Source organism: Propithecus coquereli, unplaced genomic scaffold (genome assembly GCF_000956105.1).
Source record: "Propithecus coquereli isolate 6110/MARCELLA unplaced genomic scaffold, Pcoq_1.0 Scaffold143, whole genome shotgun sequence".
Lineage (NCBI taxonomy): Eukaryota > Metazoa > Chordata > Mammalia > Primates > Indriidae > Propithecus > Propithecus coquereli.
In genome coordinates, this window is record NW_012138636.1 from 3673220 (window position 1) to 3697502 (window position 24283).

At 46.4% G+C, this 24283-nt stretch overlaps 1 protein-coding gene across 1 annotated transcript in view; it reads right to left on the reverse strand.

Annotated features, from left to right (window-relative positions):
* The window catches only part of LOC105806697 (sec1 family domain-containing protein 2-like), a 41555-nt gene extending 29066 nt beyond the window's left edge, over window positions 1-12489 (reverse strand). The window contains exons 1-2 of the mRNA XM_012639905.1: window positions 12456-12489; window positions 6096-6241 (exon numbers count right to left, since the gene is read on the reverse strand). Of these exons, the coding sequence (XP_012495359.1) occupies window positions 6096-6241; window positions 12456-12489 (180 nt within the window). The remainder of the gene's footprint in view (window positions 1-6095; window positions 6242-12455) is intronic.
* Window positions 12490-24283: the final 11794 nt, after the last annotated feature.

The window sequence follows — 24283 nt, forward strand, 5'->3', positions numbered from 1 at the left end:
AAAAAAAAAAAAAATATATACCACACTTAAACAAAGTACAATAAATAAAATACTTATGTCAATGTCTCTGCTTATTCTTTTGCGGTGGAGATCAGGTGTGGTTGAGTCTAAAAGACGCTTTTACTTACCTGACTCTAATTCTTGAGAAAAGTACTGAGTATAGCAGCAGTTTCTGACATTACACATAAGCTAGAAACAACTCTGAGAAACTAGTCTAACTGCAACATCTTGAATTTGGTGCACCTTAAAGATGGCCTCGGATGTCAGTTTCCAAGTTTCCAACCTGAACTGTCGCCATAGTCACGTCCCACCAGTTTGGGCTGCTTGGCCTTGTCTTTGCCGGTTGGTGTCAGTGTGGACAGGGACTCTCAGTCCTGCTAGGGAAGATGCTTGCTTCTCCCTTTTCTGCAAAATTGACTCTGAACAACCAACTTTTCAGGAAAACGAGGCTTGTTGAGAGGGTTAATCATTTTGTTTCCAAGACCGCAGGAAAAAACAGCTGTTCAAAACTGTTCATGGCTTTGACTAATCCATGGCTTGTTTATTTTTGTTTTCTGTTATACTATGACTGATTTTTTTCTCCTTTCATCTTCTTAAAGGAAATGGTTTGTTTACAGATTGAAAAATGGTTCCCTTATCTACTCACCCATCCATCCATCCTTCAATCCAGAAGCAGATTATTTTTCAAAAATTTGAGTGTAGCCCCTTCAACTTCCATATGAGGAAACCGAAGCCCAAAGACACTGAGGAACTAGCTTGAGTTCGCACAGGCTACGGGACAGAGCCAAGTGTCCTGGCCCTCGGTTTAGTCCTAGCCCACGCTGATTCCTTCCAAAAGGACACTAGCAGGCCCGGAGGGAGGGAGGTAGAGTCAGGAGGAGGAAAAGAGCTTACTTAGCACTGGGAAAAGAACAATTCGTGGCCAGGGCGGGATTGTTGGCCGAAGAAACCAGGCCTACAGACTGTTTGGGGCGCCGTGTTTCACTGGCACGAGATGAATCGAGTCTCCTTGGGCACTGCGGGCTCTAAATGCTCTCGTTCAATGTGCCAGAGGCACGAAACACAGACACGTCTGTGGCGAGCTTCCCCGGCACAGCGCTGCTCTTTGAGACGTACGCCAAAGCAAGTCACGCAAGAGCCACACGGTGTTTCGTCTGAAAGGCCTCAAGAGCTCCTGGCCCTGAGACATCTGCCTGACGTTCTCCTGCGCTGCGGCTGAGGAACAGCAGCACATCGAACTCGGCGGCACTGAGGCGGGAGGTTAAGCCTCCCAGTTAAACTGGAACGTGTGCGGTAAGGAACGGAAGGGCAGGGAGACTTGCTGCCCAGGCACGGCGCGGGCTTAGGCTTCCAGTGACGAATACAGCCTTCCCAGCAGACGGTGCCAGCAATAAACCTCTCTCCATACGCAGCAGCTAGCAGGACACTTGGCTTTAGAAAGACACCCTGACCCAATTCCTTGCTCTCCTCTTCCCCCTTCTCACCACCACACTTGACTAGTCTTAAAAAAAAAAGAAAGAAAGAAAGACAGCCTTTCTGTGTAACCCACACCCTAACAAAGGAACAGATAAAATGCTGCAAAGAGGACAAAGAGAAGGCCTCCTTTGTTCTCTACCATTACCACGGCTGTGATGGCAAATACTTACATACATAGTGCCACGTGGCAGATACTGGTCGAAGAGTTTTGTGTGCATTAACTCGCCAGATCATTACAGAGCTCCTTCTTCTTCCTCTTTTGTGGTTTTAAAGAGACGGAGTCTCACTCTGTCACCCAGGCTGGAGTGCAGGGACCTGATCATAGCTCCCTGTAGCCTCGAACTCCTGGGCTTAAGCGATCCTCCTGCCTCAGCCTCCCAAGTGGCTGTGATTACAGGCATGAGCCACCATGCCTGATCGATTAGCTTCTGCTTACAGAGGAGCAACTAGGCATAGAGAGGTAAAGTAACTTGCTTAAGGTCACACAGTAGGGGACACAGCTGGGTTATGAACCCAGATGCTCTGGCTCTAAAATCTGTTCTGTTAACTTCTGTGCTAACCCAACTTTTACTAAGAATTAAGAACATAAGAAATGCTATTCTGAGTAAGATCCATAGTCCAGGATCCAGCCGTCCACCCACCCACGAGGTGGAAGGACTGAGTTAGCCCCTGCAGTGACCATGGTGATCCAGCAAGGTGCTGTCTCTGGCTTTGGTGGTATGCCCTTCACGTCCAGAGCTTCAGTGGCCGCCTCTTGATCCCTGTTGCCCCCAGGCCCTGGCTCCCCTGGAGGGCCAGGCCTTTGGCGATGTTCTGGGACTCATTTCTGGAGGTCCAGTGTAGACTCCACTTCTCTGACTCTTCAGAGATTTCTTTCTTTCTTTTCTTTTCTTTCTTTCTTTCTTTCCTTCTTTCTCTCTCTCTCTCTCTTTCTTCCTCTCTTTCCTCAGGGTCTCCCTGTTTTGTCTGGGCTGGAGTGCAGTGGTGTGATCATAGCTCACAGCAACCTCAAACTCTCAGGCTCAAGTGATCCTCCTGCCTCAGCCTCCCGAGTAGCTGAGACTACAGGCACCACCTCGACTGCCTAATTTTTCTATTTTTTGTAGAGATGGTGTCTCGCTATGTTGCTCAGGCCGTTCTCGAGCTCCTGGCCTCAAATGATCCTCCCACCTTTCCTCCCAAAGTGCTGGGATTACAGGCGTGAGTCACTGCACCTGGCCCAGAGATTTTATGTGTACTTAATTCCTTGTATTGAATCATATTCTCCTCAAAATGACTGGAGTGGTGTCTGCTTTCTGCATCTGAGCTGTGACTAACACATTTTCCTAAAGGAGTAATGGACAAAAATTAAATAAAAGCACTTCCGGTGCTAGCAGGGAAGCAGCCGTGGCTGAGAGCCGGCGGGTGTGCGTCAGAGCAGGAGGGAAGGCGCTGGCGGGCAGGCTGGGCCAGCAGGGGCTCGAGATCCAGGGCAGAGCCCAGATGTGCGGCACAGGTCAGACCTGGAGGGAACCCAGGCCCAGGCCAGGTGTGGTGCATTCTGGGTGCCCCAGGGAGCCCAGGACATCTCAACTAAGTGCTGTCCAGAGACGTCATGGGGTTGGATAGAAAGCACGTATTTCTTCTGGAGCCATGGGGCTGGGGACCAAACTGGGAGAAGTGGTGGACAGAAAATTGTCCAGCCAAGGATCATTTTCAAAACCAGACACGCAGCTGGACTCGGACTCCAGTCTGGACACTCGTACTTTCCTATTTGTGCATATTTTGTGTCCCAATAAGTCCTCTGATCTATAACAAAGATATATGTATTATATTTAAAATGCACTTAACAAATATTACTAAGCACCCACTACGTGCAAGATGCCATTCTAGACACTGAGGATGTGGCAGTGAACAAAACAGATCAAAATCCTTGTTCTCACAGGGCTTACACCTGTCATTTGAAAACTCTTTAAATTTGAAAAATACTGAAAAATCCTAGTAGGTAAAAATTACCCAATGGTACAGTTTGGATAGATGCCCCCTCCACATCTCATGCTGAAATTTGATCCCCACTGTTGGAGGCGGGAGGTGTTTGGGTGGGGCAGGTCCTCACGAATGGCTCGGTGCCCTCCCTGCGAGAATGAGTGAGTTCTCGCTTTGTTAGTGCACGAGAGAGCTGGCTGTTTGAAAGAGCCTGGCACCGCCTGCGCCCCTCTTGCTCCTGCTCTCACCATGTGACACACCTGCGCCCCTTCACCTTCCGCCTTGATTGGAAGCTCCCGGGGGCCCTCACCAGAGGCAGATGCTGGTGCCAGGCTTCTTGACCAGCCTGCAGAACCGCGAGCCAGATAAACCTCTTTCCTTCATAAGTGACCCAGCCTCGGGTACTGCTTCACAGCAACACAAAACGACTGGCACACCCCTAATCCCCTCGAAAGATTTTGCTCTGTGTCTGAAAACACAGAGCAAGGAGTCAGTGCTCCCCTTGGCCCATCCAACCCTTCCCAGCCCCCACAAGGTAACCGTTATCAAATTCTCCTAAAACTTTAAAGACTTTTTAAATATATAATATGTACTCAGATAATTTTAAAAATTGTATTCTATTTTTACAAAAATAGAATCATGCTTTACAGAATGATCTAGAACATGTTTTTGCCCCACCCCATCGATCACGAACCTCTGCTTTAGTTTGAGTTCCCCAAGGAGCAGATCTTGGGACAAGGGTTCAAATACAGTCCCCGCCCAGCACACCTAGATCTTTGCCTTCATTTGAGCAGCTGCACGGCATCCCCCACGTCTGTACCATCGCTTCTTTACTACGCCCTCAAACACTCGGTATCCGCCCGCCCACTTCCCGCCCTCTGACGCTTAGGAGTTTGGGTGAGCGTGTTGAAATCACTGACTCGCTAGAAGGTGGAATATATGCAGTCAGGGGAAAGTGCATTTTCCAAAGGCCACAGCTACGGGACGGGGTGCTGGGGCCCAGAGAAACGACAGTGCCGGCAGTAGGGAGATAAGGTCAAGGAAACTTATCATTGTCCTTATCACACTCAAGCTTTACAGCTGACATGTTTATGTGGAGTTGGCCAAACCCGTCACCATGACAATCATAAAATGGAAAAGATTCCATTAATTTTGTGGTTTATTTTCTTTTCACCAGCTATAGCGGCCACTTGCTTCTTGACATTCTTTGGCCTAAGTTTCATCATATATCACCAGTTCTATCATATCTTTTGGAACTAGTCCCTACCACAGCATTTAAGATTGCTGATCTTTTTAAATGACAAAACTATATATGATTAATTATCTGAGTGATTTATCTGCATTTTGTGGTGGTGGTGTTCTCGGATCTTTGAAAAAGGATGGGAGTCTTAATGTTTCTAGGTTGAGTACCAGTTGCTAAAGTCTTTAGTGTCTTGCTGGGTGATTTCAGATGACCATCAGCACCATCAATCAATGCTTCTAGAACCTCTATGAGAACCACAATACAGTGGAAGAGGAGGTTTTAGGTTGGCAGCAAAGACTTGGCATCTACCCCTGGCCATCTGTGTGCCTGTGGCACGTCACTTGGCCTTCCTGGATCTTGGATAATATACCTCTCTGGCTCAACTTGTTGTGGGAATCAAAGGAAAAACAAAATGTAGAAATGTTGTTCAAGTATCAGCTGCTATATGAATACCGTACATTGGAGGAAGACTCGGGATTTCTCTAGGCTGTGGTGGTGGCATTAACTCTTGTCCCCCCACTTAAAAAGTCGGCATCCTGGAGCCAAACTGCTCAGTGTGCCATGGTCCCCACTAACAGCACATTCCGCTCCCCAAAGAGCCTCAACACATAGAGTAGATTTTACCAAAGATTTCGTGGGGAGTTGGGGAGAAGATTCCCTACAACCAAACTCAGTGATCTTTTCCATCAGAAACATCTGATATTCCCTGAAAGCTCATCGTTGGCCACCAGGAACCTTAGTTCTGTGTCCCGCCCTGTCCAGCAGGGACTCCCAGCCTTGGTGGCTCTTTACTCCTTAACGTTCTCTTTGGGTCTTTCTACGCTTCTTCCTCTCTGAGTCTTCACAGAGGAATTATCCCTTTAATCTTCGATTTTCATACCATCTTTCCATTCAGTGGTCAAAATGGCCTTAGGTTCTCCTACCCTCCTTAGAAAGCAGTGGGGGAATTTTAAATAACAAATGTTTTTCTTGTCACAAACTTTTTCCCTTGTTATAGTATTGTTAGGTACTTTTAGTATTCTCATTGTTCAAGATGTTTATAGATGGCTTATGTCCAGAAACTTGGGGATCACCTAAGGCCGGCCCCTCATTTGGTACCTGCAGTTACTGGGGCCCAAAGAGGTCAAGGGACCAGCCAAGGCTGTAGAAGAGTGTGTGGCAGACAGACCCTCAGTTACAGAGCTGACTCCAGTCCCGTGCTCGTCCACTGCATCGAGCCTGGGGTGCTCATGAATTGAGAGGCTTTCAGATTCAGTAGAACCCACAACTCTGATCTAAAAGGGAGAACCAACCATTTAGAACCAACCCTTCATTTCAGAGAGGACAAAACTGAAACTTTTCTTATAGTTGTGGACCCCGAATCCTAAAAGTACAACGGACTAGAAGGGTACTTTAAAACTTATGCACTTGCCTGGTGGGTATGGTTTCCAGGAACGTACACAGACTTAAACTGTTTCATGAGATTCCGAGCTCCGGCAATATCCCGAAGTGAAGTAAAGAGTTCATCCGTGGCAATTTTGGATTTGTGAAATGTCAGGTTAATTGAAGAGTCATAGCCTGAAAGAATCCAGAGATATTTTCTCGGGTGAGCAAATCTTTAAATTGAGTTTTCATCCTGACAGCTTGAGTTCAATGTAATGCAGTTGAGATGTTTTTCTTTTTCTTTTTTTTTTTTAAACCCAGTTTTTCCCTGGCTGTTCACCAACTGGGCTGTTGCAGTCATCTAAGAGCAATGAAACATATGGAGTATAAATGCCTTTGACAGAAGAACTCGAAATTGCCTGGGATCGCAGCCACTGGCTGCCACCCCGAGACTGCAGAAGTTCCACAGAAAGAAAGCTCCTCAGGGCCTGTGCTTCTCAGAGCACAGCTTTGGGAAAATATACGGAGACACAAAGGAAAATACAAGTGCGTGTTATGATCAAACTCCCGCGCTTGAGTCCCACCAACAATTCCCATAAAGTAGGACAGCATGAACGAGAAAGATTCTAGAGTTTCTGCAATAACAGAACTTGCTAGGATGGGCATCTGTCTCATGTGCCAACAAAGCATATGGCATATTCCAGAAGGCGGCCATTCAAAGCCGATAAAACACAAGGGACCTAACAAGATGACCATTCTCCGTAATCATTCTATTTCTTTTTGAAACTTATAAATAGACTTGTTCTCTGATTTGTTAGAAGTTCATTCAGAAGAGAAATAACCATGGATAAGTTAGAAGTTAAAAAAAACCAAAGATTTAAAATGTGTCTTCTTGACTCACTTAAATACATCAGATACGCCAACTCATTAACTTTGGGGTAGGAGCTGCTATTGTCCCCATTTTAAGGAGGTGCAGGTGAAGCAGTCGCTGTGCCCATGTCCACGCGGTCACCTAGGCAGACGGTTTCCACGTACTCTGACTACCTCCTACCTCAAGTACCTGCGTGTCTGTCTGTCTCTGTCTCTCTCATTGTCTCTCTGTCTCTGTCTCTTCTTGTCCGAGGGCTTTCTCTGGTTGTAGGAGCATGTCTGGCCTGAGTGTGGGGCAGGCCGGGAGTTCGGGGGAGTCAGCACTCATGGGAATAGCCACACTTTCTCTTCCTTGGGGGGCCAGTTCTGAGTTGTGGTCCCCACGGCCTTTCTCAGAAGCTCCAGCAGGACCGAGCCCGGCTGCCCACAGAGCCACTCCTCATTGATGTCCCCGTGCCTGGCTTCCCTTCCTCCCCTGTCTCACCTCCCTGTTTCCTGACTGTGCTCTGGGGACGTCTTTCCAAATGCTGTCCTTTACTCAGACCCTTGTCTCAGGACACCAGAACTTTCACAGTCCTGCTAAACATTACATTTTGCTGTCTTTCCTACGTGCCAAGACCACACATATCAAAAATGGAGGGAGTTGCAAATGCCATTCTTCTTGGGAAGCCCTGGGCCTGTCCCTGGGTTCGATGCTAACGGTGTGGTTTGCAGCAGGACCCTAGAACCTTCCTGTTTGGCCGCACAAGGTGTGAGGCATCCCGGGCCTGGCTGCGCAGCCTCCTTTGAGTCTCTGCTCTGCAAGGCGCTGTGTTCAGTTCCTTCTATGAAGCCCCTGACAGCCTGTTCCATTAAGCCAGCTTAGGGGATAATGGCCTTTTGTCAGGGAATTCTGAGCGTACAATTCCAGTCAACTCTCATTGAATCTACTTAGTTAAATAGATAATAAACTAGAAGCTGATCCTAGCCTTTGGCCAAGCGCGGTCTATGTACTTCAGCTGCCTACTTCTTGATAAGGGAGGCCCCCAATCCCCTAGGGCACCCCTGTGTTCTTGCAGAATGGGGGGATGACTCATGCCCCTGCGACTGCTTTCTCAGGACGGCTTGGGCTCTCCTGGGCAGGGGTCTAGTTACTCCTCAGAGCAACAAAATAGGGCTCCCGTGTCTGCGCCTCCCCGCCCTCCGCCCCCGCCCACCCCTCTCCACTTACTGAAGTCCCTTCCCTCCCGCGGAGTGAGGAGAGAGGTTTCCATGGCTCTGTCCACCGCGGGGACCCACGTTTCCAGCCCCAACAAAGCCAAAATGGAGAGAAAACTGAACAGCTCAACACTCCTCCCGGGACGGCTGCAACGAAGCAGCGCTCCTGACTCCAGTGCGCCTCTTCTGGTCGGTTCTCTCAGGGGGTAGCTGGAAGCTGGCTGGTGCTTGGGGCACCTTTTCACAAGAATCTGGTTTCCACACGTTTGGTTTTATTCCTTAGGTATTCAGGAAAATAAAGCATCTTGCATCGGAAGGCTGCCTCAGTCTGAATAGGAGCTGATGCAGCCTTTATTCGAGGCCTTGGAGACACACACATGCATACACACACACACACACATGCATGCACACACACACACACACGCACAGGCGCACACACACACACACGCACGCACACACACGCAGGTCAAGCATAAAGGGTGCCGCCTGTGTGTGGCGGGGTAAGCTGGGGAGCAGGGGGACATGGCCAGGGTAGGATTTGAAACGCCTCCCTGTTTACTGATACTATTCTCCTCATGGTTCTAAAGGCCCCTCAGGCCCCTCACTTATGTTTGGGAAAAGCCAGGGTCAAAAAATAGACTTTAAGTCTGGTCAAGAGGCCATTTTCTCATCTGGTCCAGGGCTGGTCTCCTCACCCTTCTCCTGGCCTGGAGTTTGAGATCGCGAGGCCACTTTCTCCCGCGACCTCCTGCCGGCCTCTCGCCAGGCCCCAAGCAGCAGGCGGCCACCTCGGTGGCTCCTGGGCCGTCAGAGAAAAGGTCTGCTGGCGGGTGGGACAGGCCGGGGCCAGCGCTGTGGGTCAGGACCTCCCTCGTCCATCCACCAGTCTGACAAGCCTTTTCTCTCTTTTCAACGGCTGTTTTTAAAATGGAGTCTTTTCTCGTGGCTCTCAATAAATGTTTGGCAAATGGAAAGAAAACAAAATAAAAACCAAATAAACCTCAGCAAGTGGCGTCACAAGTGAAATCTTCTAGTGATGCTGATGATATAGAACCACTCTTAAGTAGCGCAGTCCCGGTTACTACATGACGTAAATAAACGACAATAGAAGCCTTCTTTTCAAATGTGCTTGGGACTGAATCATTAGTCATTAAAACAGGGGGATCGTGAGAAATAGATCTCTCTCTCACACACGAATCTATATTCATCCATCTACACATCCATATACAAATATCCACCTATATGCATAAACACATAAACACGTAATTTTGTTTTAAACGAAAACATAAACGTGCTCCCATTCACTCATCTTTTGACGAAAGACCAAGTCTTTCTTTGAGTATTGTCTGCTGAATAGAGTTCTTTTTAAAAAAGCCATTATTTACCATGTAGGATTCCTGACATACTATGTCGTCCCTTTAAAAGGGAACCAGAAGTTAAAGACACCCGCATCACAATCTGTGGGCAGAATTCTTCTAGATTTTAATGTTTTTTTCTTCAATCTTTTACATTTGTCTTCACACCTTAATTCTAAAGCATTTTTAAAATGACTTATCTTTACTGAGTCTTTCAAAACCATTCAATTAGATTTTCACTGAAACAATTTTCTTTTTGAGTTCATATTTCATAAGTATGTGAAAACATTTAATTAAAGTTTGCAACTTAATAACAAGTACAACTGGCATAAACAGGTTCGAGAACAAATACAGCTGACTCTTGGGAAGCACACAACCCAACTGGGAAGAGCAGGTGGACACGGGCACGTGGAGATGCTTTAGAGCCATGAGGGGGTCAGGGTTTGGGCATTATTCTTTTTTTATAAAAGGATTGCAGACTGTCAGTTATGCTGGCCATGGGGTCATATGGAGGCTGGTTTAGAATATACAGATTATATGCATACTATTAATATTTATAAATCTATGTTCATTGTATTTATTGTGTATATTATACATAAATAAAAAAGCATATAAATACACATTTCTGAGGTTCCATATTTATACTACCCAGGCCGTTGTATCTATGTCATCAATTTCATGCTTACTAACCTAGTGTGACTTTAAGTTCTTCTAACACAAAAAAATGATAATCTGGGTTGTCAGACTTCAGGTCTTACAGGGCCGATTTCCCCTTCATCGCGGAGTCCTCAAGCTGTATCTCAGGGCAGGGCTCCTAGCAGGTGTGGAAGTCGTGACATAAATATGTCTGGATGCGTGAATAAGGCGGCCCAACAAAATCAGAACCAGAAACATCCGGGAAAGGCCACGAAGGCCCAAGACAGGTGGGCACCCACAGAGGCTGAAGTTCTTCCATAAGCCTCCCCTGTGGCTCCCAGCCCGCACTGATCCTTGGCCCCTTGGTTCACTGAACCCTGCTCAGAGTCCTGGAGTCCCCTGGCCCGCGGCCTACAGCTATTGCTCCAACGACAAAGGCGGGAAGGGGAGAGGAGGGCGGGCCGAGCCCCAGTGCCCGCGGACTCTGCACTCTCCTGGCTTCCCTGCCGATGCCGGCACAGGGCTTGGCCCACCAAAGACACCTACTGATATTTCTTAAATAAATGAATGGGGAAAATAGAGAAGTTACAGGAAAAATAGTTGAATCAGACCCAATATGAAGAAAAGCGACAGCACTGATTTTCTTGAGCAGCTGATAAACTATCTCTGCAGGAGATTTCAAACAAAGAGCTCCCAGATGGTTTTGAGCAATCGCAGCCTACGGGGTAAGTGGATAAAACTCCCAAAAAGGCTACTTGAGAAGAGCAACCTCAATTGGCTGATAAAGTCTGTTTGTCTGTTTAACAAGAAAAACTAAACTATACATGGTTTAAATATACATACATATGTGGCAAAACTGTTTTAAAGAGAAAGAGGATGATAAACACAATTGAGGGCAGGGGTTACCTCTGGGCAGGGCGGGAGGCTGGGGAGGGGCATGCAAAGTGATAGGACAGGGCGTGTTCACGGGTGTTTATTGTATAGGTATGCTTTATAGCACATATATCATATAATCTTTTATATGTATCAGCTGTCATCTTAAAAAATAAAACAAAAACCAGTTCTACTCCTTTCTGAAGCCTCCGGCAAACTCAGCTTTTTAAAACAGCTGATTAAAGGAACAAGTGACAGGCTTTGGATGTGTGGTGGACGTGGAGAGACACGTACATTAGGGAGAAGCTGTGACACGGTTGCACGCAGCTGCCCAGAATTCCAGCCCAAGCTCTGAGGCTTCTTGCGAGGAATCGTGTGATAGGGAAGCCTGAAGGAGGGAAAAATCACCAGGAATATGCTTTAGAGTTCGCACATTTTTTTTTTTTTTTGAGACAGAGTCTCACTCTGTTGCCCTGGCTAGAGTGAGTGCCGTGGCGTCAGCCTAGCTCACAGCAACCTCACACTCCTGGGCTCAAGCGATCCTCCTGCCTCAGCCTCCCGAGTAGCTGGGATTACAGGCATGCGCCACCATGCCCGGCTAATTTTTTCTATATATTTTTAGTTGTCCGATTAATTTCTTTCTATTTTTAGTAGAGATGGGGTCTCGCTCTTGCTCAGGCTGGTTTCGACCTCCTGAGCTCAAACAATCCGCCCGCCTCGGCCTCCCAGAGAACCAGGATTACAGGCGTGAGCCACCACGCCCGGCCAAGTTTGCACATTTTTAAAGGCAGGTTTGCCTTGCAGGGTGCAAGGTCAAGTTGCCAGAGAGTCCCAGGAAGCAGAATCCTGATGGGGACCCAGGCAGCTGGACAAGCAGCCCCTGGATGCTGAATGTCTGTGCTGCTTCAGAAAGCGTCAGGAGTCGGCAAAACAGACAATTCTAGATCAACACAAAAACAATGAAATAACCCCAACTATTTCTAAAATTTCCTCTAAGATGCCTGTGAAAATCTCTCCAAAGCAGCTCTTCTGACTGCCATATCTGTATGAAAGCAGTTTCTTCATCTTAAGATTCTACGGGTTAAATAAGGGAAGCATCAAGGACTTCGTAAAAAATGTGCTACTGTATCATATTAACTAATGCAATTTCCTGCATTGGTTGTTACGTGGTCTATTGAATCAGTCCAAATACACTGCAGACAAAGAGATCCTGACGTTCGGCATTCAGGGTAACCGAAATACAACGTTTCAGGCTATTTCTTTAAAAAGGTAGGCACTGGATTTTTGATCAGTTACATAATATCTTCTATTATCAGGCTGTCACCATGAGAAAATCAGATCTCGTAGCATTTAGTCTTTGGGCCCCTTCCCAGCACTGAAACCTGCCGTAAGTGGGGGAAATGCCCAAATAGCGGCTGACACCAGGCTCAGACACACAGACCTTCCCGTCCCAAGGCGAGCGGCACGCAGGCCCCTACCAGTAATCGCAGCCAAGTTCTCAAACTGGCGCATCTCGCTCCAAGTGCTTCCTAAACGGTGGGTTGTTTTTATCCTGTTGAATTAATTCTATTGAATTACACACTCGCCATTTATACTATAATAAGCCCCCTTTCAAAGTGTGTTGACATTTCTGGTGGTTCTGAATAGCTCAGAATGGTTTGCTGGACTCTCAGAGCCGACCTGGGAGACTATTTGCATCTGGTTGTTTTCAGAAGCTGTCAGGTGGCAGAGCCCTGGGAGCCCCGCTGCACCTTAGGGAAGAACACCCGTGCCATTACCACTGTCGCTCTCGTCTTCTGAACCTCGAGGAAACAAGGCACGCGAAGCAGTCACAACATGCTCGCAAGTTAAGCACAGCTGGCTGTTTTTATGTTAATAGTTCCTTATTTCTTGTGTTTTTGGGGGGAGGGGGGCTACAAAAGGTGAAGCAGCAACAAAGATAAAACACAGGATGGATGGAAACACATGGTGGGAAAAAACTGGTCTGCTTACTTTATTTTCTTTGAATTGGTAAAAGACTGCCATCATTTCTTTTTAGCAGGGAATGGGACTCCCCCAGCGCATAGTTTCAGAAACAACGGGCCAGTCCGATATTCCGGAAAGAGGGAAATGGAAGCCTGGATGCTTCTCCCATGGACGGTCCTTCTGAGACTGGCTGGAGGCTGAGTCCTCCTGCCCTCCACGAAGCAGGATCGATGTGCCGCTTCCTGCAACTAGCTGCGTACCTTGTTACCCTCCACTGTCTCACCCTGTTCTCCAGCACAAAAATGTACGCGCGCGTGTGTGTGTGTGTGTGTGTGTGTGTGTGTGTGTTGGTGGGAGGGATTCTACCCTACGCAGCTGCAGCAGAGGCCCTGGAGCTCCCCCAAGAAGACCACCTGGAAGGCTTCCTGGAGGTGCCGGCCAAGGAGGAAGCCGTGAAGGACCACAGCAAGGTGCGCTATTTCTGCTCCTTTCGGAATCTTAGCCCAAGTCCACTCTGGTTGTTAGTTTTAAAAACAGTACATGAGAATTATTTTTTAAGAGATAAGGTTGTACTTTATTTTAGAAATGCCAAAGAAACTGGGGCAAAGAGTGTGGGAATAATATGGTTTCGCGGGCTAGGATGTGCCGCCGGGAAATGCCTTCTGACCAGGTTACAAAGAACACTTCTCTCAGAGTGCAGCTTGTCTGCTAATTCCGCAAACCTGTGCTACAGCTGCTCGTCCGTTTGTAGAAAAGGATGGGATCAGAAGTCCAAACCATGGCATATTTAAAAGCCCTTCAAATTACTCTCTGGCCCTCTCCCACCACTTGTTCTCACCGTCATTTAGAAGAGTTCTTTAAAACCTTTCTTTTTCATTATGTTTCTTGAGCCTGCCTTACTGAGCTTATTATCATGAGTTTCTGGAAATACGTGGAGACAGTAGTCTTTTTTTTTTCATATTTTTGGGGAAGGCATGGTGGTTAATAACGTGGGATCGTTTTCTGATCTATTTGAGAAAAAGGAAAGAATAAAAGGGAAGCTTATTGGCCTAAAGTTTCTTTCATCCCTTTTGTTTCTGGAAAGAATAGAAGGGCAATCGGAGTCGATTTTTCTTCCAGTAGGAGCCAGATGAATGCGGCCCTTAGCTCCCCCCCAGCACACACACAGATCACGCCCTGCCTCAATCTAAGGTTCCGCGCACCTGTTGTTGTAAATCTCCCTTGAACCCAGCCAGCGTCGCTATGCCTGAAATTTAAGCTCCCACTCAATGAGGCCCCTTATCTCTCACTTTGCCGTATTTTCTTTTGGAGGCAGCATGAATTAGCGTGTGGGTTTAGCCATGCCTGGTTCAGAGATGGGATGTGGTCCAGAGAGGGTTGCCAGTGGGCTGTGGCAAGGAAAAGAAGGGGAAAAATGTTGCTCTTGGCCTCGTCTGTTTCTGAGGCAAGAATAAGTTCCAGAAACAAATGTGGAGAAATCAGGAAGGCTTGCAGATGCCTGCCTGCCTGCCTGCCTCTTGCAACTCAGGGCTCAGAGCACCTTCACGTCTCATTACAAGCAGGGTTAGGATCTGGAAGGGGCAGGACGGAAAGCAGAGCTTTCCCTATTTCTCTAACCCTGAGGACAGAGCGAGGCTTCGTGCTGGGGTGCAGAGGGCAGCTGTCTGCAGTCCTCTAGGAACCCCTGGCCCAACCCCCCAATCCAGACTTAGGCTCCTTTGGGAGTCTCTTACCTATTTCCCTCAACTTCTGGTGGAGATAACTAAAATGAATCGCATTGTCTACAGGGCGATTAAAACTCTTGACAAAAATGAATCATCATAAAGATTTAGGGCTTCTAGGCTTTCACTTGCTTGTGTGCAGGGACATTTTCAGGCCCGCAGCTGTTTTCCCAGTTATCCACGTCTACCATGAGTCACGGAGGATGAGTGTGAGTGAGTGGGGTCTGGGCTGAGAGCGGGGTGCTCTCCTGCAGGACGGGGATGGGAGGGGTGAGCCGCAGCTGGCTCTGTGGTCTAAAGTGAATACACACTGAATAGCTGAGCAAGGCCTGAGCTTCTCATTTCCCACAAGAGCAAGGGGGTTGAGAGTTAGATTAGAAATAAAAACTCCAAAGTGGTTAGAATTCTTTTGGGCCCTGCTATGGTTTGAATGTGTCCCCCAAAAGTTCACGTGTTGAAAACTTAATCCCTGGTATAACAAGGTTGGGAGGTGGGGCCTAAAAGGAAGCGATTCGGTCACGAGGGCAGAGCCCTCACGAGTGGATTAATGTCATTATCCCGGAGGAGGTTACTTATCTTAAGAGTGGGTTGTTATAGGCCAGGCGCAGTGGCTCATCCCTGTAATCCCAGCACTCTGGGTGGCTGAGGCAGGAGGATCGCTTGAGGTCAGGAGTTCGAGGCCAGCCTGAGCAAGAACAAGACCCCCGTCTCTACTAAAAAAATAGAAAAATTAGCCGGGCAACTAAAAATAGAAACAAAAAAATTAGCTGGGCATGGTGGTGCATGCCTGCAGTCCCAGCTACTCGGGAGGCTGAGGCAGGAGGATCGCTTGAGCCTAGGAGTTTGAGGTTGCTGTGAGCTAGGCTGACACCACGGCACTCCACTCAGGGTGACTGAGTGAGACTCTGTCTCCAAAAACAGAAGAGTGGGTTGTTGTAAAGCCTAGTCTGGACCCTGGTGGCTCTTTGTCACATGTGCTTGCTTCTTCCTTCTGCTATGGGATGACTCTTGCCAGATGCTGGTACCATGTTCTCTTGGACTTCCCAGTCTCCAGAACTGTGAGCTGAATAAACTTCGATTGTTTATAATTTTCCCAGCCTGTGGTATTCTGTTACAGCAACAGAAATGGAACTAAGACAGACCTCCCCACCTCCCACCCTGCAACATGGAAAGAAAAAAATGGCCAACCCAGATGTGCCAGGCTGGTAACACTTGAATTCTCTGTTTTCACACTATCTTACAACTGCCTTCATTTCTGTTCCAAGTACTTGCTCTGGACCAGCCTTAATGAACAGCCATGTGTTCCCCACCAAGCTGCCACAATTGTTTCCTTGTGAGCTCATAAAATGAGACAGGTCTCAGGCCTGCAATGGGCTTGGCAGTTCATGTAGGGTCATGCATCCAGGAGGTGGTCAATAAATGTAACATGTGGCTAGATTCAAAACACGTAATTGTTCTTAAAAAATAAAAAGATATTCCATGGAGATCGCCGGCCATGGCTTTAGGGCCCTATGTTCCCAGAGGCAGGTGCGGCTGTCTGGTTTGTTGGTTGTAAAAGGCCTTGAGGCCGGATCTGGGCCGGAAAGCTCTGGGCTTCAGCTCCTAGAAATGCACTTCCAGGGACTTCTGCAACACCTCACACAGTCACAGTGAGCATGTACTGAGCTCTTACTGGGTGCTCAGTACGTCACATGTATGATTTCACTGCACTCTGCAACATTTATGTTAAGAAAGGGTTGGAGAAATGTATAAGGAGATAAGTCTCAAGGATGTTCACAGTAGTATTGTTTATAATACTGAAAAATTAGAATTAAACATCCATCAATAGGAGGATAAAATGAATGTGTTTGATCTATTAGTTATTGATAAAAGAATATGCCCATGCTAGATTGCTAAATGACAAGAGCAGGTTGCCGAATAGTATAAATAGATATGCATATGGTACATATACTGTCATATATGTACATGTATATATATATGTATTTCTGTATACAAGCACAGAATAATATATTACAAACTAACAGTCATTGTTCCTTGAGAACATCATTGTCCAATAGAACTTTCTGCAATAATGGAAATATTCTACTCTGTGTGGTTCAGTACAGTAGCCACTAGCTACCCGTGACTCTTGAGCACTTAAAATGCGGCCAGTGCGACTGGGATCACCAGCCTGTGCCGTGAGAGGCTCGATACTGTAAAGCCAGAGTCACCAACTGAGGGTGCGAGGAGGGAGGAAGCGAGCGAAGCCTGAGACTGGCATCACAGCCAGAATTTGTTTGAAAGTAAGCTGGCAAGAGAAGGGAAACGAAAACCCTTAGCCAGTGAGGTCAGTAGCTGGTTCATTCTGGATCCTGAAAATTCAAGGTTGGTCAAGGTAGCTTCGAGAGAAGAAAATTCTTTTACTATTCCAAGAAAGGAATCAAGGATTAAGATGACTTTTAAATTTCACAAGGGTAGGGCCCACACACTGATTCACTCAACAGATATTTCTGAGTGCCGGCCATGAAGCACTGTTATAAGCATGGGATAGAACAGCTAACAACACATAAAAATTTCTGCCTGCATTAAACTTTGTTGTATTTCTCCACCTTGCCTAAAATGATGACAACAGTAAATGTTTATTGAGCACTTACTATGTGCCAAGTACTATTCTAAGTACTTTACATATATTACTTCATTTAATCCTCTGAACTGTCCTACAAAGTAGATACTATCATCACTCCCATGAGAAAAATGAGGCACAGAGAGGTTAGGTAACTTGCCTAAGGCCACACAGCCAGTTAACAGCAGAACCATTATTTGGATACAGGCAGTCTGGACCCAGAGCCCAGACTCTTAAATGTTATGTTTTTACCATGGCAGGAAATCAATAAATACCTGAATGATTACAATAAAAAGTACAGCATAAATACAGTAAAATAGTTCAAATTTAAATAAATAGCTTGGAGAAAGATCAGTCTAAACTATGATAAGCCTATATCATGAGCTATTTAGAAAGAAATGTACTTCCATCACCTGTAAGTACGTACCGATACTAGAGCTAATCTGTAATATACTAACAAGCAGACGTTTCTGCTGCCGGTCGTGATGAACACTGAAGACTAGATTGCAGCTCACGTGCCCTGTAACTAATAACTAACACTTAACATCCGCAAAATAACTTGTTCTCTTGAGAAGGCTGAGCAGTTGCCATTACAATTTTCCTGATTCTACTCACTCGTGCAACAATCCTTCACTCTCAATCTAGGTCGAGGTAACTTAGATTAACAAGATCTCACTGTACTTCAAAGTCAACTCATCTTCAACACCGCTGGGGCAGTCATCGGTGTTCTCCAATCTCCCAGTTCTCCTCTCTCTGGCGTGTGGTAGGACTTCGCTCTTCCCCGAGTGAGGGAGGACCATGCATGAGGGAGGATCACGCGTTAGGCAGTAAAATATGAATGGCAGTGACATGTGCCATTTCTAGTCTACCTTACTATTTCCCCTTCCACCTGCCTCAGCCATCATGGAAGCCAGGGGGCCTCCAGCTCTCGGGCAGAGGCCCCCCGGACCTGAGGAGGACACAGCACAGCGAAGAAACCAACCATTGTTGTCCTAAACTGCCAAGATTCTGGGGTTGTTTGTTATTAGCACAGCCTAACTGATACAAATACCAACCCTCCAGATTCTAGGTGAAAAAGAAGAAAATGAATAAAGAATCTATATAGCCAATTAGAAAAGAAATGAAAGCAAACTTTAATTGACTATTATTATATTTTAGATATTTGTAAGCTATCACACCTAATCTTCTTGGTAGCACTAAGAAGTAGGTATCATCTCCACGTTATTCACGTGGAAACTGATGTTCAGAGAGGGAAGGTGACTTAGCCAAAGTGATTTAGCTAGAAAGTGACAGAGATGAGTTTCAAATCCAGGTCCGTCTGAATTTTGTGACTATGCTATGCTGTCTATAAAAAGCACACGCAACTGGATTACTCTAAGGGCCAAACATAGGAATACCGGGCGGGAAAGGCATTCGGTCATCCCCAGCCACGTGTAGCAGGCATACTTCATGTCAGGCACTGTGCTAGGATCCTCATCCTAGCACGCAGTTATGTTGATGAGCTGACAGTCCAGTGTGGGCTATGGACAAGTAAAGTGGCAATTTCATTATGGTGTGATAAGAGCTATTTGGCTAGAGTAAGGATGGGGTTGGACAGAGGCTTACACTCAAAGGCAGGAAGAAAGTAAAAAAATAGCAGAGAAAGGAAAGCTAGGAAAATAAATGAGGAATAACGGCCAAATAAAGCAGTGCCATTAATGTAATTCTCTTCCTGTCCAGATTTGCACACATTTGGTAAGAATATGCCATATGTCTCGCCCTGGCACACACAGCTATGGCGGCATGCTGCCAGTAGCTGAGGACATCAAAGTCACCCACGAAAGCCAAGAGAAGCGGCTCTGCCCTGGTGTTAACAGCAGCCCCTGGCCCAGCTGGCTTAGGAATTTAAACCAAGGCAGGGAGCACACATTCCGGGGGCAGCTGGCACCCCAAATCGGGAGCACCAAAGGGCGACTGCTCACTGGTCTTCGCTGCCTGTCTGTGACTCTTGGTCACATTCACCAGAACTGCCCAGTGCCTCACCTGCAACAGCCACTCAGTAAGTGCTGACTGGTCACCCGACAGAACGGACAGCGTGGAAGTGGGAAGGGGCCAAGGGAGCTCAGGGGCTGCTGAGCATCGAGAGGTCTAGGCCTTTCCACCCAGGAACGGCCCCAGCATGGCTCAGGCTTGTGCCGATTACACTCGGCAATGCGGGTCTGAGTTCTGGGCTGCAGAAGGAGCCCCCTGCCATTGGGAAATGAAAATGAATGGCTCTCCCAAGTGCAACTATCTCAGAGCAGGGGCCGCTAGGCCATAATCCAGGTCCATGGCGTCTAGGGAGAGAAACGAATCCTGTGTTAGAAACTAAAGGCGCAGTCCCTGTCTTTGGACGCTTTGACAGTCTAACTACAGAAAGGCTGATGCATCAAGCAGATCAGAAGATGAGCTGGGAGGGCTCTCGTAAGCGGGAAATTCTAAGCGCAGCTAGAAAGAGGCAGGTGGCGGCGATGACAGGAAGCAGGAAACGCTGCTCCTGTGGTTCAGGTTCCAGAAGAGCTCCCCGGTGTCCTGAGCCACACGTTCTCTGAGGGCTCAGCCAGGGAGTAATCTGCTTTGTGGCAACAGGAAAAGGGCTTCTTGTTGTAGGACTAAGCACTAAGGCGGAGGAGACACGAACTGATACAAAGTTGGGGCGCGAAGGGCATTCCTAGCGGTAGAAAGAGTAGAAAGAGCATACGCCGCTCTGTGGGAGTAGAAATGAGCACGTCCTATTGGAGAGGAGTGGCTGGACCCTCAGGCACGCTCTTTCCTGTTAGAAACACCCTTCTATTTCCTGCGCCTGGTAAACCCTCCTTCTCCTAGAGACACCACTCAGATGTCACCTTTCCCATGAAATCTTTTTCCCCCAACCCGAGAGGCAGTTTTGCAGCCTAGCTGCTAAGACTCTCTCTAAGCCTATGAAAGGCATTGCTAAAACCTGGCACCTTTTCCTGCAGAAGGGGGATCAGCCTCACACCCCTTCTCAACACAGGTGCAGGAAGCTACTTTCAGCTGACTGAATTAATTAAACACATTTTGAGTATATGCAGCAGATACAGTTTCTAGAAGATGCAACTATGAACACAACAATATTCCTGTTTCATGGCTCGGATATTCTGGTTGAGGAGACAGATGATAAAACAGATATATAAATGCTATAAAAAAAACCCAACTGGTGCATGGCAGATAGGGTGGATGGTTTCTCTGATGTTTGTTTCGGCTTCCTTTGGTGGGTTTTTCTGTATAGCAGAGGCCGGAAAACTAAATGCTCAACTTCTTGGACTCCGTGCCCAGGGCCTTAGGTGTCCCTGCAGTAGTCTCGAAGACCATGGAAACACAATGTTGAATCATCAGCCCATTGTGTTGAACCTGACTTTTCCATCATTGGACAGGGAATGTCCTTAATCCGAACATCTGAAATGCTCCAATGAGTAGTTCCTTTGAGTGTCATATCAGAACTCAGGAAGTTGTGGATTTGGGAGCATTTTGGATTTTCAGATTTGAGATACTCAACCTGCATATAGTAAGTAAAAAGAAGCTGCTGCTGATGGTTCTTTAGCAGGGGCAAGAGTTGATGAAAATGGTCTGTAAGAGGAAACAATTTTCTAGTGTCTGTGTGTGGAAGGGTTGGAATGCACAGAAAGTAGAGGAGAAGAACTACGATCTTGACTCTAGGTGGTAGAAAGGTGGTTGCCAAAGAAAAAGGAAGGGGAAGGGCAGAAGTTGCAGGAGATTTGGCAAAAGCCTGGCTTCTTAGTTTGTAGCCACGGGACAAGGAGGAGGGTGGGCTATGGGGCATGATGGAGAAGTTGGAAAGTGTGTGCTAGTGTGAAAGAACTTAAGAATTCAGATTCCAGTGCCAAGATTATACAAAAGGCACTGGGAGCTGATCTGGAAAGACGTGGCCATCTCGGCTGGAGGTGCTGACTTAGGAGCGGTGGAATCATGTGGCTATTAGGAGCCGGGGAGACTGCTATGATTTCCGCCTGCCAAGCACTAGCTGTGTGGGCCCGCACAAGTTACCTAACTTCTCTGGGCTCCATGAAGTCAACATGGGTGATTACAGTCCCTCCTTCACAGCGTTGTTGGGCAGTAAATGAGTCAATAAATGGAAAGGCCTTGAAGCAGTGCCTGACACTCAGGGAAAGGCAGCTCTGCTAGCGTCAGCTTCAGATAGCTAAAGCGAGCACTCTCAGCGAGCGACGCCCCGGGAGAGGTGCAGAAGGGAGAGGGACCAAGGTCCAAGGAGCAAGTATTTCACTCTAATGAATGCAGCTCAAAACGAGTGGGTCAGTGGCTTGGTCTTAGAAATATGTTAGCTATCCTGAGCATTTCGATATGACAATATCCCTCACCAAATGGGATTCGCTTATATAGCAAAACTTATACATAGCTAAGAATATGACCTATATAAATCTGCCATGGAAGGGAAAAGCGAAAAAGAAAAAAATAAAAGCATTAAGCAGAAGGGAATTTGATGCTATATGAATTTGACATTACCCTGCTTCTACCAAAGAAAATCTTCTAAAAGGGTAAACAATAATTCAAACAACACAGAGATGTCAGAGAGCGCAACGGTTCAAGGTGGCAGGCCCCACACAAGAAGGCGAGCTGCAGCCCCCAGCTTCTCTGGACGGGGGATCGAGCGTATGCCTGACGGAATGTGCTGAATTCTAAACATCTCGTATTAAAGAAACTCTGTTAGTAACTCGTGCCTTAAAAAAAAATCCCTGTTACAGATAGGCATTAGACTTATGCTAGGTATGTGTTTTGTGCCGCTATAACAGAATATCAGTGACTGGGAAATTTACAAAGAACAGAAATTTATTTCCACACAGTTCTGCAGGCTGGCAAGTCCAAGATCAAGGTGCCTAGTGAGGGTCCTCTTGCTACATCTTCACACGGCAGAACCAGCAACAGCATCTCTTTAGTTAATATATAGTATTAACATGGTCTTCAAGCACTCGCCATGCAGTGGGTAACTTGTGCCCACATTCTAACTTTGTGAATTTCCCTCGTCCCTACCAGGAAGAGCAAGAGAAAACCAAGTCCCTCCATGAAGCCCCTTCAGAAGGGCACTTAATTCCATTCACGAGGGAGGAGCCCTCAAGGCCTAATCATTTCGTAAAGCCCCCACCTCTTAATCCCATCACGCTGGCAACACCTACATTTTGGAGCAGACACATTCAAATCACAGCAGTATGTAAACCAAAACCGAGCACGCTGGGCCGACATGGAGAGACCCTGAGCTCACAATGCAACGACGCTCTCTGACCCCTCTTGGCTCCCTTGTTCTCCTCCCAACCCTTCGAGATGCCCAAAATAGAACCATGTGGGAGGGCTGAATTCAGACACATGGCATACCTTTATTGTTAGCCCACTGGGAACATTTTATTTACCAAAAAAATCTAATGAAATGAAAGCCTAAACATAAAAGCTTCAAGATATCAAAATGTCAGATGTGCACACCATTACTTAGCAGATAAAGCCTTAGAAATTGACAAGGATAATAAGCACTAAACGTATTCTCAATGGGCTTGATTGAATGATAGATAACATTTGCAATTTTAAACACATTCTGTCTCTTTGAATCTGGATTAATATAATTATAGCACAGGACCTATTTTATATCAATGTGGACTACGATTGAGAATTCTCTTGTTATTTCTTTATTCATACAAATGACATATTACTTACTACTTATCTCATTTCAAAACTACTTCCATGCAGCCACAATGTTGAGTTCCACAGGAGAAGGTCTGTGGTTGGGGGGGAGGACATTGAAAATGATATTGCTTTTATAACAACCATTTCTAAGAAATATTCCCTCTCATGCCCAAATATCTGGGACTTAAGAGCAGAACCTTGACAAGTAGGATTAAGCACTAAAGGAAGAGACCATAGGACGAAAAGGAATAATATCTAACTACATTATTCCAGTCCTTCGGACTCTGCCAGAGAACTGTGCAACACTGTAAAGAGACAGATGTCATGACGTTTATTTTAAAAAACTGAATTGCCTATATCTGTTGTTCTAACGACACATTTATCATCTACACTTTGCTGTGAAGGACATAACCGGCTGGTCTCTTTTCTCATGTGTCTTTGTTAATATCATAGACGAGCTATTTCAACTTTCTATTCTAGTTTTCAATACATTTCAGTTGATTGTCTGGCCACTGTTGCCTAATGCTTGATCAGAGACACCCTCCCGGGCAGAGCTCAGGGTAACCTCATGGTAACCTCTAGGTCAGTGGTGGACAGGGGAGGGAGGCCTCCTCTGATGTCCCTCCCTGCCATTTTTTAACATCTCTGAGCTACCCAAGGCTAATCTAACCTTCTCGTGTCCACCATAGCTGCAGATACTTCTTGACCACTTCTTGCATTGATGGGCAATGGTTAAATTAATAATGTGGAATATCGTGCAGCCATTAAAAAGGTCTCTATAGGATGACCTGAGAAGAACTCTAAGATATACGAAGCTGCAGAGCGATATGCAGAGTATGATGTCATACATGCTTTAAAAAGCTCTATGTATTACTACTTATTAGCATTCCTTTGCATATACATTTGTGTGTGAATACTTAAAAGAGTGTAGAAGACTTTATCCAAACTGATGATGAGGTGACTTATGGAAAGAGGACTGGGACTAGAAAACAGGGGATATCAAGAGGGGCTCGTGCTTTTATCTATATCGTTTAAGTTTTGTTCAAAGAGACTACATTCATATAAGTATTATGAATCTTATTTAATTACACATTTGAATTACTTCTCTTTAGAGAACTAAAGGCCTATCCCAGAAAATCTGGTTGCTTCCTTATTTCTATACCCCCAGACCCCCACTTAAGATTTTCTCTCCCCAAATCCTCTTCCCTTTAATACTCACATTTGGAAATTAGTCTGGCAAAAGCACCCCATATCTTTGTCATGGCAATAACTATGAGGATATAACACTAACCTTTTCACAGATGTTTCTTTCTTCATCAGTGCTCAGTGT